At 44.9% G+C, this 15,743-nt stretch overlaps 1 protein-coding gene across 2 annotated transcripts in view; it reads right to left on the reverse strand.

The window, feature by feature from the left end:
- Positions 1-15,743, reverse strand: part of mia3 (MIA SH3 domain ER export factor 3) — a 202,134-nt gene that overhangs the window by 59,312 nt on the left and 127,079 nt on the right. For both annotated transcript variants that reach the window (XM_072500262.1, XM_072500261.1), the window contains exons 21-22: positions 11,026-11,061; positions 3,392-3,459 (exon numbers count right to left, since the gene is read on the reverse strand). In XM_072500262.1, coding sequence (XP_072356363.1) covers positions 3,392-3,459; positions 11,026-11,061 — 104 coding nt within the window. The remainder of the gene's footprint in view (positions 1-3,391; positions 3,460-11,025; positions 11,062-15,743) is intronic.

The raw sequence follows: 15,743 nt of genomic DNA on the forward strand, positions 1-15,743 counted from the left end.
TCTTAAGTCTTATGGATGACCTCTCACTTTCCATGTTAATCACACAAATAGACGTAAGTTGCTATCATATAGTCGGGATTACGGAGACATGACTGCAGGGTGACCCGGGATGGGAACTGACCATCCAGGGGTATTCAGTATTTAGGAAGGGAAAGACGGTGGAGTTGCATTGCTGGTTCAAGAGGAGATTAATGCACTAGTGAAGAAGGATATTGGTTCTGACGATGTGGAATCTGTATGGGTAGAGCTGAGAAACACCAAGGGATAAAAACAATAGTAAGGGTTGAATTCAGATCCCAAACTGCAGTGGTGATGTTGGGAAGGGCATTAAACAGGAAATTAGAGACTCATGTGATAAAAGAACATCTGTAATTGTAGGTGATTTTAATCTTCATATAGATTAATCAAAATACTGTGGAGGAGGAATTTATGGAATATATACAGGATGGTTTTCTGGACAAATACATTAAGGAACCAACTAGAGAACAGACCATCCTAGACTGGGTGTTGTGCAATGAGAAATGAATCATTGGCAATCTAGCTGTGTGAGACCCCTTGGGGATGAGCAAACATAATATGATAGAATTTTGCATCAAGTTATGACAAGCAAGTTGACTATGACAGATTGGGAAACGTTACTTAAAGGGATAGGCAATGACAGTGAAGAGGCAATGGTAAACATAGAAGGAGCGCATGGAGGAGCTGCAACAATTGTTTATTCCTGGCTGGCACAAAAGTAAAACTGGAAAGGTGGCCAATCCATGGTTTACAAGGGAAATTAGAGATTGCATTTGATCCAAGGAAGTAGCACACATATTAACCAAGAAAATCAACAGACTGGAGGATTGGGAGCAGTTTCGAATTCAGAAAAGAAGGACTAAGGGATTGATTGAGAAGGTGAAAATAGAATACCAGAGTAAGCTTGAGGGGAACATAAAAACTGACTGTAAAGTTTCTATAGCTACATGAAGAGAAAAAGAATGGTGAAGACAATTGTAGGTCCCTTGAGGTCAGAACCAGGGAAATTTATAAATGGGGAACAAAGAAATGGCTGACCAACTAAATACATACTTTGGTTCTGTCTTCACAAAGGAGGACACAAATTACATACCAGAAATTCTGGTGAACACAGTTTAGTGAGAGGGAGGAACTGAAGGTTATCAGTATTAATAGAGAAATGGTGCTGGGTAAATTGATGGAATTGAAGGCTGATAAATCCCCAGGACCTGTTCATCTACATCAGAGAACTTAAGGAAGTGGCCCTAGAAATAGAGGACCACTGGTGGTCATCTTCCAAGATTTTATAGACTTTGGAACAGTTTCTACAAATTGGAAGGTAGCTAATGTAACTCCACTATTTAAAAAGCATGTTAGAGAGAAAACAAGGAATTATAGACCAGTAAGCCTGACCTCCGTCGTGGGGAAAAATTCTAGAATCCATTATCAAAGATGCCATAGCAAAGCACTTGAAAAACAGTGGCAGGAACGGAGCGAGTCTGATTGGATTTATGAAAGGCAAATCTACTGGAATTCTTTGAGGATGTAACTAGTACAGCTGATGAGGCTGAGCCAGTGGGTGTGATTTAATTGGACTTCCAGAAGGCTTTCAACAAAGTCCCACATAAGGAATTAGCGTGTAAAATTAAATTGCATGGGATTAGGGATAGTGTATTGAGACTGATAGAGAACCAATGGGCAGACAGGAAACAAAGAGTAGGAATAAATGGGTCTTTTTCCAAATGGCAGGCAGTGACTAGTGGGGTACCAGAGGGATATACCATATTATATAAATGATTTAGATGAGGGAACTAAATGTAATATCTCCTAATTTACAGATGACGCAAAGCATGTGGGAGGGTGAGCTGTGTGGAGGATGCAGGGATCCTTCACTGTGAGTGAGTGGACAAATGAATGGCAGATGCAGTATAATTTGGATAAATGTGAGGTTATCCACTTTGGTGGCAAAAATGGGAAGGCAGAAGGCAGAATGGCCTTAAATTAAGAGAGAGAGGGGGCAGCACGATGGTGCAGTGGTTAGCACTGCTGCCTCACGGCGCGGAGGTCCCAGGTTCAATCCCGGCTCTGGGTCACTGTCCATGTGGAGTTTGCACATTCTCCCCGTGTTTGCGTGGATTTCGCCCCCACAACCCAAAAATGTGCAGAGTAGGTAGATTGGTCACACCAAATTGCCTCTTAATTGGAAAAAATGAATTGGGTACTCCAAATTAAAAAAAAAAAAAAATGAGGAGAGGGAATATGCAACGAGACCTGGGTGTCCTCATACACCAGTTGCTGAAGGTAAGCATGCAGGTACAGCAGATGGTAAAGAAGGCAAATGGTATGTTGGCCTTCATAGTGCGGATTTGAGTACAGGAGCAGGGATGTCTTGCTACAATTACACAATTACCAGACTGATCCCTGGGATGGCAGGACTGACATATGGAGAGATCGAGTTGGTCAGGATTTTATTCGTTCGAGTTCAGCAGAATGAGGGGGATCTCATAGAAACATATAAAATTCTAACAGGACTCAACAGGATTGATGCAAGAAGGATCTTCCTGATGGTGGGGGTGTCGAGAACCAGGCGCCACAGTCTGAGGATACGGGGTAGACCATTTAAGAGATGAGGAGAAATTCCTTCACCCAGAGTATGGTCTGCCTGTGGAATTCACTACCACAAAAAGTAGTTGAGGCTAAAACATATATTTTCAAGAAGCAGTTAGATATAGCACTTGGGGCAATGGGGTCAAAGGATATGGGGGGGAGGGGGTGGCAGGATCAGGCTATTGAGCTGAATGGGCAGCCATGATCAAAATGAATGGCAGAGCAGGCTCGAAGGGTCAAATGGCCTCTTTCTTATTTTCTATGGTTCTATTAAATCCACTATAGTTTTGTCCAGCAACAGTTTGCGTCCCATTGTAACTTCCTATTCACTTCCGCGCAATTTATTATTATCTGATGAAAACTTGGATGCATAACACTCTGCTGTTTCTCTCACATTGTTGAAAGCTGACACGCTGGGGGTTTGGGCCTAGGTGGTGTGCTCTTTTGGAGGGTTGGTGCAGACTCGATAGGCTGATTGGCCTCCTTCTGCTCTGTAGGGATTGTGTGTCACATCTTGAGAATCAAACATTCCTAGTATCCCTACATGGTTTCTTACTTCTCAACCAATTACCAATCACGGTCAAAGTTGCCACCAACGTTTACTAATAATCTCTTGTAATACTAAATGTCTTTGGCAGTCATGTAGACCACATCCATAGATATTCGCTTATTCCTCATGCTCGTGGTCTCAAAGAATTCAACCAGATAATACAGATATAACCTATCCTGCACAGATCCACGCTGAGGTGTAAATGAAGCACTGGAGACAATTGCAAATATCACTTACTTTTGCCTCAAATTTGCAGTCTCCCTCTTTTCTTCAGTAAGTGTTCTTTCAGCTGAGCGTGCACTTAGCTGTTGGAGTACCAGAAATTTTGAATTAACATTTTTTATGATCAGTTTTCCAATCAGAAACTATATCTATATTATAACAGAAACTGCTTCTATAAATTTGTAATGCTGTAACATTACAGACCGTGTTAGGGAACTGGAGCTGGATGAACTGAGGATCATTCGGGAAGCTGAGGGGGTGATAGATAGAAGCAACAGGGACATAGTTACACCTGAGAACAAAGGTAGCTGGGTAACAGTTAGAGGTGGGAAGAGGAGGAAGCAGTCAGTGCAGGCATCACCTGTGGCCACTCCTCTCAACAATAAGTATACCACTTTAGATACTGTTGCAGGGGGGATTACCTAGCAGGGGTAGGCTGCAGTGACCAGGTCTCTGGCGTGAGGTCCGGCTCTGGGGCTCAGAAGGGAAGGGGGGAGATTAGGAGAGCACTAGTTATAGGGGACTCAATAGTTAGAGGTACAGACAGGCGGTTCTGTGGGCAAGGGTGAGACTTTCGGATGGTTTGTTGCCTCCCAGGTGCCATGGTCCATGACGTCTCGGATCGTGTCTTCAGGATCCTTAAGGGGGAGGGGGAGCAGCCAGAAGTCGTGGTGCACATTGGTACCAACGACATCGGTAGGAAAAGGGGTGTGGATGTAATAAACGAGTTTAGGGAGTTAGGCTGGAAGTTAAAAGCCAGGACAGACAGAGTTGTCATCTCTGGTTTGTTGGCGGTCCCACGTGATAGCGAGGCTAGGAATAGGGAGACTACAGTTGAACACGTGGCTGCAGGAATGGTGTAGGGGGGAGGGCTTCAGGTATTTGGATAATTGGAGCGCATTCTGGGGAAGGTGGGACCTGTACAAGCAGGACAGGTTGCATCTGAACCAGAGGGGCACCAATATCCTGGGAGGGAGGTGTTCTAGTACACTTCAGGAGGGTTTAAACTAATTTGGCAGGGGAATGGGAACCGGATTTGTAGTCCAGCAACTAAGGTAGCCGATGTTCAGGGCTCCAAAGCGCGTAGTGAGTCAGTGGGGAAGGTAACACTGACAAAGGAGAGTACTTGCAGGCACGGAGATGGGTTGAAGTGTGTATACTTCAACTCAAGAAGCATCAGGAATAAGGTGGGTGAATTTAAGGCATGGATCGGTACTTGGGACTACGATGTTGTGGCCATCACGGAAACTTGGATAGAAGAGGGGCAGAAATGGTTGTTGGAGGTTCCTGGTTATAGATGTTTCAATAAGATGAGGGAGAGTGGTAAAAGAGGTGGGGGGGGCATTGGTAATGAGAGATAGTATAACAGCTGCAGAAAGGCAGTTCGAGGAGTATCTGCCTACTGAGGTAGTATGGGTTGAAGTCAGAAATAGGAAAGGAGCAGTCACCTTGTTGGGAATTTTCTATAGGCCCCCCCAATAGCAGCAGAGATGTGGAGGAACAGATTCTGGAAAGGTGCAGAAGTCACAGGGTAGTAGTCATGGGTGACTTCAACTTCCCAAATATCGAGTGGAAACTCTTTAGATCAAATCGTTTGGATGGGATGGTGTTTGTGCAGTGTGTCCAGGAAGCTTTTCTAACACAGTATGTAGATTGTCCGACTAGAGGAGAGGTCATATTGGATTTGGTACTTGGTAATGAACCAGGACAAGTGATAGATTTGTTAGTGGGGGAGCATTTTGGAGCTAGTGACCACAATTCTGTAACTGAGAGGGATAGGTGCATGCAACAGGGCAAGATTTACAATTGGGGGAAGGTCAAATACGATGCTGTCAGACAAGAACTGAAGTGCATAAGTTGGGAACATAGGCTGTCAGGGAAGGACACAATTGAACTGTGGAACTTGTTCAAGGAACAGATACTACGTGTCCTTGATATGTATGTCCCTGTCAGGCAGGTCGAGTGAGGGAACCATGATTGACAAGAGGTTGAACGTCTTTGGCTGAGGAAACAAGGTTCAGACAGGGCGCTGGAAGGATACAAGGCAGCCAGGAGGGAACTGAAGAAAGGGATTAGGAGAGCTAAGAGAGGGCATGAAAGATCTTTGGAGGGTATGGTCAAGGAAAACCCCAAGGCCTTTTACATATATGTGAGAAATATGAGAATGACTGGAGCGAGAGTAGGTCCATCAAGGACAGTAGCGGGAGATTGTGTATTGAGTCTGAAGAGATAGGAGGTGTCTTGAACGAGTACTTTTCTTCAGTATTTACGAATGAGAGGGGCCATATTGTTGGAGAGGACAGTGTGAAACAGACTGATAAGCTCGAGGAGATACTAGTTAGGAAGGAAGATTGTGTTGGGCATTTTGAAAAACTTGAGGATAGACAAGTCCCCTGGGCCTGATGGGATATATCCAAAGATTCTATGGGAAGCAAGAGATCAAATTGCAGAGCCATTGGCAATGATCATACGGGTGATACCAGGGGATTGGAGAGTGGCGAATGTCATGCCCCTGTTCAAAAAAGGGACTAGGGATAACCCTGGGAATTACAGGCCAGTTAGTCTTACTTCGGTGGTAGGCAAAGTCATGGAAAGGGTACTGAAGGATAGGATTTCTGAGCATCTGGAAAGACACTGCTTGATTAGGGATAGTCAGCACGGATTTGTGAGGGGTAGGTCTTGCCTTACAAGTCTTATTGAATTCTTTGAGGAGGTGACCAAGCATGTGGATGAAGGTAAAACAGTGGATGTAGTGTACATGGGTTTTAGTAAGGCATTTGATAAAGTTCCCCATGGTAGGCTTATGCAGAAAGTAAAGAGGTATGGGATAGTGGGAAATTTGGCCAGTTGGATGACGAACTGGCTAACCGATAGAAGTCAGAGAGTGGTGGTGGATGGCAAATATTCAGCCTGGATCCCAGTTACCAGTGGCGTACCGCAGGGATCAGTTCTGGGTCCTCTGCTGTTTGTGATTTTCATTAATGACTTGGATGAGGGAGTTGAAGGGTGGGTCAGTAAATTTGCAAACGATACGAAGATTGGTGGAGTTGTGGATAGTGAGGAGGGCTGTTGTCGGCTGCAAAGAGACATAGATAGGATGCAGAGCTGGGCTGAGAAGTGGCAGATGGAGTTTAACCCTGAAAAGTGTGAGGTTGTCTATTTTGGAAGGACAAATATGAATGCGGAATACACGGTTAACGGTAGCGTTCTTGGCAATGTGGAGGAGCAGAGAGATCTTGGGGTCTATGTTCATACATCTTTGAAAGTTGCCACTCAAGTGGATAGAGCTGTGAAGAAGGCCTATGGTGTGCTAGCGTTCATTAACAAAGGGATTGAATTTAAGAGCCGTGAGGTGATATGCAGCTGTACAAAACTTTGGTAAGGCCACATTTGGAGTACTATGTACAGTTCTGGTCGCCTCATTTTAGGAAGGATGTGGAAGCTTTGGAAAAGGTGCAAAGGAGATTTACCAGGATGTTGCCTGGAATGGAGAGTAGGTCTTACGAGGAAAGGTTGAGGGTGCTAGGCCTTTTCTCATTAGAACGGAGAAGGATGAGGGGCGACTTGATAGAGGTTTATTATTTTTTAAATATGTTTTATTAAAAAATTTTTCCCAAACAACAATTTTTCCCCTCTTACAAAGCAAACGTAACAATAATACAGAAATTTTTAACAATACACAAGTAACAAAACCCCTTTATCTTTGACCTAAACTAAACTAACCCCCTCCCCCCCCTTCCCCCTGGGTTGCTGCTGCTGGTCATCTGTCTTCCCTCTAACGTTTCCCTAGGTAGTCGAGAAATGGCTGCCACCGCCTGGTGAACCCTTGAGCTGATCCTCTCAGGGCAAACTTTATCTGCTCCAGTTTAATGAACCCCGCCATATCATTTACCCAGGCCTCCAGTCCGGGGGGTTTTGCCTCCTTCCACGAGACGGATCCTGCGCCGGGCTTCTAGGGACGCAAAGGCCACAACGTCGGCCTCTTTCGCCTCCTGCACTCCCGGCTCTTCCGCAACTCCAAATAGAGCTAACCCCCAGCCTGGTTTGACCCGGGCCTTCACCACCCGCGAAATCACTCCCGTCACTCCCTTCCAATACCCTTCCAGTGCCGGGCACGCCCAAAACATATGTGCGTGGTTTGCCGGGCTCCCGCCACACCTCCCACATTTGTCCTCCACTCCGAAGAACCTGCTCAATCTTGCTCCCGTTATGTGTGCTCTATGTATTAAATTGAATCAGGCTAAGCCTGGCGCATGAGGAAGAGGAATTTACCCTGCTTAGGGCATCAGCCCACATACCTTCCTCTATCTCCTCCCCTAGTTCTTCTTCCCACTTTCCTTTTAGTTCGCCCACCGACTCCTCTCCCTCTTCCCTCATCTCTCGGTAAATCTCTGACACCTTGCCCTCTCCGACCCACACCCCTGAAAGCACCCTGTCCTGTATCCCCTGTGTCGGGAGCAACGGAAATTCCCTCACCTGTTGTCTAGTAAACGCCCTCACCTGCATATATCTCAAGAAATTTCCCCGGGGCAACTTATACTTTTCCTCCAATGCTCCCAAGCTCGCAAAAGTCCCATCTATAAATAAATCTCCCACCCTCCTAATTCCCAACTGGTACCAGCTCTGAAATCCTCCATCCATTCTTCCTGGGGCGAACCTATGGTTGTTCCTGATTGGGGACCCCACCAGGGCTCCCCGCACCCCTCTCTGTCGCCTCCACTGTCCCCAGATATTCAATGTTGCCGCCACCACCGGGTTCGTGGTAAACTTTTTAGGTGAGATCGGTAGCGGCGCCGTCACCAGCGCCTCTAAACTCGTCCCTTTACAGGACTTTCTCTCCAGTCTTTTCCACGCCGCTCCCTCACCCTCCATCATCCATTTACGTATCATTGCCACATTTGCGGCCCAATAGTAATCGCCCAAGTTCGGTAGTGCCAATCCTCCTCTGTCCCTACTACGCTGAAGGAACCCCCTCCTTACTCTCGGAACTTTCCCTGCCCACACGAAGCTCGTGATGCTCCTGTCTATTTTATTAAAAATGGTCTTGGTGATTAGTATAGGGAGACATTGAAATACAAATAAGAACCTCGGGAGGGCCATCATCTTAATTGCTTGCACCCTGCCCGCCATTGATAGAGGTTTATAAGATGATCAGGGGAATAGATAGAGTAGACAGTCAGAGACTTTTTTCCCCGGGTGGAACAAACCATTACAAGGGGACATAAACCTAAGGTGAATGGTGGAAGATATACGGGGGATGTCAGAGGTAGGTTCTTTACCCAGAGAGTAGTGGAGGCATGGAATGCACTGCCTGTGGAAGTAGTTGAGTCGGAAACATTAGGGACCTTCAAGCAGCTATTGGATAGGTACATGGATTACGGTAAAATGATATAGTGTAGATTTATTTGTTCTTAAGGGCAGCACGGTAGCATTGCGGATAGCACAATTGCTTCATAGCTCCAGGGTCCCAGGTTCGATTCCTGGCTGGGTCACTGTCTGTGCGGAGTCTGCACATCCTCCCCGTGTCTGCGTGGGTTTCCTCTGGGTGCTCCGGTTTCCTCCCACAGTCCAAAGATGTGCAGGTTAGGTGGATTGGCCTTGATAAATTGCCCTTAGTGTCTAAAATTGCCCTTAGTGTTAGGTGGAGGTGTTGACTTTGGGTAGGGTGCTCTTTCCAAGAGCCGGTGCAGACTCAATGGGCCGAATGGCCTCCTTCTGCACTGTAAATTCAATGATAATCTATGATTAATCTAGGACAAAGGTTCGGCCCAACATCGTGGGCCGAAGGGCCTGTTCTGTGCTGTATTTTTCTATATTCTATTATCACCGAGTAGAGAAATACGAGGTCTAAAGCTAAAGAGGAAAAGGGCAAAAATGACCAAACCTGGAATAAAGCAGACGGCTTAGCTGAAAAGGGGAGAAAATACTGCCAGTGGAGAAAGGAAGAGAGGTTTTGAGGTGGTAAGGGACAAAAACATTACCAGCAGGGGTTGAAAAGATTAAAGTAGGAAACGAGTCAACATTCTAAAAAAAAAAATTGGGAGTCAAGTTTGAGTGGCATCTTTATGAATGATAAATATTGAAGAACATAAAAGTGTAGCGGGAGGTTAAAAATAAAACTTTAAGAACGGAAAGGGATTATACAAAAGCTCGCAGATTGTATGAACGGAATATAAAAAATTAAATAAATCATTCTGTGAAAGGTAGAAAAATAAATAAAAGGGAAATTTCCAATTGCTTTTATAAACAGGGGCATAAAAGTACAAGAATAAAGATGCAAGATAAATGTGTACAATTCAATGAATAGACAAAATATTATGTAGTTTTAGGTTCCCCATTATAGAAAAAGATAATAAAGCCATAGAGAGAGTACAGTGAAGGTTCATCAAGAGGAGGCCAAGGACAGGAATCTGCAGTTTTGAGGAGGTTCATGGGATACTCTAGTTTTCACTGGAGCAAGGAAAGTTGAGGGAATTTTAAAAAATATATATAAATTTAGAGTGCCCAATTATTTTTTTTCCCAATTAAGGGACAATTTAGCATGGCCAATCCACCTAACCTGCACATTTTGGGGGTTGAAATACACGCAGACATGGGGACAGTAACCCAGGGCCGGGATTCGAACCCGGGTCCTCAGCACCACAGTCCCAGTGCTAACCACTGCACCACCGTGCTGCCCTAAGTTGAGGGAATTTAACTGAAGTTTTTAGATATAAAAGTTTTGATGAAGTTGGAAAATACTCTATTTCTTCTGGAAGAGGAAACATGAAGTTAAACGTGTTACCACCAGCAGTGAGGAGGGGTTACGGTGGAATTTATCTCCACAGATGGTTGCTGGAACATGAAATTCTTGGCCACAATTACTTGATGCTAAGACCATTTTTCATAGAATTTACAGTGCAGAAGGAGGCCATTCGGCCCATCGAGTCTGCACCGGCTCTTCGAAAGAGCACCCTACCCAAGGTCAACAGCTCCACCCTATCCCAGCAACCCCACCCAACACGAAGGGCAATTTTGGACACTAAGGGCAATTTATCATGGCCAATCCACCTAATCTGCACATCTTTGGACTGTGGGAGGAAACCGGAGCACCCGGAGGAAACCCACGCACACACGGGGAGGATGTACAGACTCCGTACAGACAGAGACCCAAGCCGGAATCGAACCTGGGACCCTGGAGCTGTGAAGCAATTGTGCTATCCACAATGCTACTGTGCTGCCCACTTCATCTTGGAAGGAAAACTTCCAATAAATATTTAACGCAGAGCATGGCAGAAATGATTTGCCAGATAACAGGATTAGACTTTGAGCAAACAAATGGTACTGACATGATGGACCAAATGGCATATTTTTGTTCTATAAAGTGAGAAATGAAGCACAGACACTGTATTTAATAAAGGAAGAAAATTGGGGAGGGGTGACACAGTAAAATTTATTAGTAAATGAATAAGCACACATTTTGATAACATTGGTCATAGAAAACACCAGACTGCAATTAAATGCTATCCAAGTAGATGAACATCTCTTTAATCAAGCTGCTATTGCAGATTACTCATCCTTTTTGTGAGAAGAAAAAAATATATTAACCTAAAACTGCAGATTAAATCTATACACAATGGTTCTGATCTGGGCCAACAATTCAAACTCACCCAGTTTTCATGAGCCTTCTTCTCATGTGTGGCAATCTGCAAAACAAATGTAGAAAATATCTGTTTAACAGTGCAGTAACTGTAAAAGCATTAATCTATGAAATATCCATTTGGGGTTCACAATAGAAGATTACATTGAAGGGAGAGAAAAAATAAAAGCAATGATTGTCCACTGCACTAGTGACTAATCAGTAAACCACGTTTATTATATATCGAAACGATGCCTCGAGACTAAAAGGCACTTGATCCATATGAATAAATGAAAAGGAGGCCTTAGCTCAGCCCTTCCAAACGCACTGTTAGAGGATGTTGCATGTTTGTAAGTAATACTAACTCGGAGGGAGGGAAAAAACAAAGTTAAAACCAAAAACCAGTAGACGATTGAGAACCTCTCTGGGAAATTTGTTCCCAATGCAACATGCTCCCCAATTTCCTCAGAAAACCAAGTTTGTCTGACATAAATTGCCTTTCATAAATCCATGCTGGCTACTCTTCATTAAGTGGTAATTTTCAGACAATATCAGTTTATCCCATTTTTTGATTCAAAGTGGCTGGCATATTGCCAAGATGAGGCTGACTAATATAGTTTATCTCTCTCTTCCAGTTTATCTCTCTCCCTTTTTGGGCAGATTTGCTACATTGACAATCGGCAGGTGCAGCTTCTAGCTAGGAGGATGATTAGATTGTGATAAGAACTTTGCTCTTTCCTCTCAAATTTTCCTCACATTCTAAGATAAATACCACTAAGGCCCCAGCTTTTCCCATCTGGAGTTCTAGTATTTTTTCCCTACTTCCACATTTCTGTATCTATGCCCATCTAACTGCTGCACTTTCATCTTCCATTTCCATCACCATGTTCTTCTGTGAGCAAAAAAGGCAATGTTATTTTTTTTAGGTTTTCATTATCCAATCATATTTTACCATTTCCCTTTATATCAAAAGAATTCTGCTGTCCTTTCCTGGCCTGGCCTACATGTGACTCCAGACTCCCAGCAATGTGGCTGACTCTTAAATGCCCTCTGAAATGGCCAGCAAGCCACTCAGTTGTATCAAACCACTACAAAGTCTAAAAAATGGAATGAATCCAAGTGAATCACAAGCATCGACCGAGGCAATGGAAATGACAACAGCAAACCCAGCCCTGTTGACCCTGCAAAGTCCTCCTGACTAACATATGTTGGCTTGTGTCAGAATTGAGAGCTATAGTACAGACCAGTCAAGCAACAGCCTAACATAGTCACACTCACAGAATCATATCTTGCAAAGTCCCAGGCACCATCACTGCCGTACCTGGGGGTGACCTGTCAGGAAAGAAGTGCCTTGGGAGCTCTCAACATCAAGTCTGGACCCCATGAAGTTTCATGCCATCAGGTCAAACTTGGGCAAGGAATCCTGCATGTAGAACAACCCTGGTGGAAGTACCATAGGTGGCAAAAGCACAGAATGTACTCAGGACTTTAACGTCCAGAGTGGCTCAGCAGCACCATTACTGGCTTAGTCCTAAAGGACGTAGCTGCTAAATTGGGTCTGCAACAGGTGGAGAGGGAACCAAAAGGGGAAAACCCACTTGACTACATCCGCAGAAATCTACCTTCCACAAATTTATGTCCATGACAGTACCGTTGGGTGTGTTACCATCGCACAGTCCTTGTGAAGACAAAGTTCATATCAGATTGAGAATACCCTTTGTCACTTTGTGTGGCACTATCACTGTGGTAAATGGAACAGGTTTCAAATCCAGTTTAAAAATAAGGAGTCACTCATTTAAGTCAGAGATGAAAAGCAATTGTCCTTTCAGAGTCTGAATATTTAGAACTCTCTTCCTTAAAAGGCAGTGGTACAGAATTCTTGATTTTTTTTTTATAAATGTTTTTCATTGGGTTTTTGAACAAAGTATATTTACCGTTATGTGCACAGGATAAGAAACATATATATATATTATATATACATATATATATATTTATATATATACACACACACACACTTGTATAGAAGAGAAGGGCACACCCAAGCATACCAAAGAAAATAAAATAGTCAATAGTAAAAAAAAAAAATACAATAAAAAATAAAATAGGATAACTGTTAGGGTATTGTGCACTCGCTCAACAGCAGCAACTATGTACAACTGGCAAAATTATTTACAACACATATGTAGGCGACTGTTTGCGGGAGGGGGGGGGGGGGGGGGTTGGTGGAGACCAGGGAGGTAAATATACATTTGGGTGCCGGAGAGACAATTACAGTGGGCAATACTCGAATGGGTTTGGTGTTGTTGTCGCTTGCTTATCCCGGACGGATCTCGCTGCCGTCTCGCGCTCACCGCCGCTTCTGCCATTCCTCCAGTCTTTCGTCTTCATTCTCCTCGTTCCCTACTCCTGGAGATGCCATGTTCGTTATTGTATCCCGTGCTTTCCTTCCGGCTCACATTTCCCTGCCTCCCCCCCCACCTCCCTGGTTCTCCTCTCTTGTTCCCTGTCTCTTCCCTCTCCCCGCCCTTACCCCTCTCCCGTGGTTCGCTTTTCTTTCCTCGTAGGTTTAGCTGTCTCCCCCCCCCACCCTTCCCGGTCTATCTCTCCCTCTCATGCTTTGGCTACTTTCCCCTGTTTCTTGGCTACCTGGCTATTCTTCCTCTTGTTCGTTGGTCACAAACAGGTCCCGGAACAATCGGGTGAATGGCTCCCACGTTCTGTGGAAGCCGTCGTCTGACCCTTGGGTGGCGAATTTGATTTTTTCCATTTGGAGAGATTCCGAGAGGTCGGACAGCCAGTCTGCAGCTTTGGGTGGTGCTGCTGACCGCCAGCCGAACAGGATTCTACGGCGGGCAATCCGGGAGGCAAAGCCACTCTCCTCCCCAGGAATAGATCTGGCTGGTCCGAAACCCCGAAGACCGCCACTTTCGGGCATGGCTCCACCCTCATCCCCATCACTTTGGACATTGCCTCGAAGAAGGCTGTCCAGTATCCCGTAAGTCTGGGGCAAGACCAGAACATGTGGGCGTGGTTGGCCGGGCCTCCTTGGCACCGTTCACATCTATCCTCCATCTCCGGGAAGAACCTACTCATACGGGTTCTTGTTAAGTGGGCTCTGTGTACCACTTTTAGCTGCGTCAGGCTGAGCCTTGCGCACGTGGATTCTTGAACATTTTTAAGGCAGTGCTCGATAGATTCTTGATTAACAAAGGGGTGAAAGGTATTGGGGGTAGGCAGGAATGTGGGGTAGAGATTACAATCAGTTCAGCCACGATCTTATTGAATGGCAGAGCAGACTCCGGGAACCACCATTCACAAGGAACAAATTGGGAGTATGGTGAAATACTCTCCACTTGCCTGGGTGAATGTAGCTTCATTAACACTCAGAAGCTTATCATCCAGGACAAAGCAGCCCACCTGAATTTCACCCCATCCACCACCAACACACAGTTTATACAATGTACAAGATGCATTGCAGCAACACCTCGACTTCTTTAACAGCACCTTCCAAGCCAATGACCCTCACCGACTAGAAGGGCACGGGCAGCATATGGATGGGAACATTACCACCTGCACGTTCCCCTCCAAGCCACATGCCATCCGACTTGGGACGATATTACCTTTCTTTCCCTGTTGCTGGATCAAAATCCTGGAATTCCCTTCCTAACAGCATTGAGTGGTATTTATGCTACATGGGACTACTGCAGTTCAAGATTCTCATGGACAATTTAGCCTAGCCACTGATGCCCACTTCCTATGAAATAGTTTTTACAATTTTCATAGACATCCAGTCTTTCTTCAATAATAACTGGAGTTTATATAGCACTCAATTTGCTAATCAGAAATGTAAGAGAAAAAAAATGTATATCAACCAAAGGAGATATTAAGAGGCATAAACAAAGTCTTGATTGAAAAGCTTGTGCTTTAAGGAGGGATAGGAACAGTTGGAGGTGAAGAAGTAGAGGGGTTTAGGAAGGGAATTCCACAGCACCAAACCTTGACCACTTTGTTTTTATTCATTTGTTGGATTGGAGTGCTGCTGGCTAGACCAGCATGTGTGATGGCAAATGCACAAAGTCAGAATCAGAGGAACGTAATGTTTCAGGTAGGTTGTGTGGATGAGGCTGTAGCACTGAAGGTTATGGGGATACAGAGGAACAAGGTCATCGTAGATTTAAACAGGGAGGTTGAGAATTTCAAATGAGGCATCAGGAGGCCAGCAGCCACTGTATCTCAGAAAGGGAATTTGGTGTGTGAGGAAGGGAAGCAGATCTTTTTTTTTTTTTAATTTAGAGTTCCCAATTATTTTTTCTCCAATTAAGGGGCAATTTAGTGTGGCCAATCCAGCTAACCAGCATATCTTTGGGTTGTGGTGGTGAAACCCACGCAGACATGGGGAGAATGTGCAAACTCCACACGGACATTGACCCAGGGCCGGGATTCAAACCCAGGTCCTCAGCGCCGCAGTCCCAGTGCTAACCACTGCGCCACATGTCACCCTTCAGATCTTTAGCAATTAACAGAGGATGGAAGATAGAACATAGAACATAACAGCGCAGTACAGGCCCTTCGGCCCTCGATGTTGCGCCGACCTGTGAAACCACTCTAAAGCCCATCGACACTATTCCCTTATCGTCCATATGTCTATCCAATGACCATTTGAATGCCCTTAGTGTTGGCGAGTCCACTACTGTTGCAGGCAGGGCATTCCACGCCCTTACTACTCTGAGTAAAGAACCTTCCTCTGAC

This window comes from Scyliorhinus torazame, chromosome 4 (assembly GCF_047496885.1).
Source record: "Scyliorhinus torazame isolate Kashiwa2021f chromosome 4, sScyTor2.1, whole genome shotgun sequence".
In the NCBI taxonomy this organism is placed as follows: Eukaryota; Metazoa; Chordata; class Chondrichthyes; order Carcharhiniformes; family Scyliorhinidae; genus Scyliorhinus; species Scyliorhinus torazame.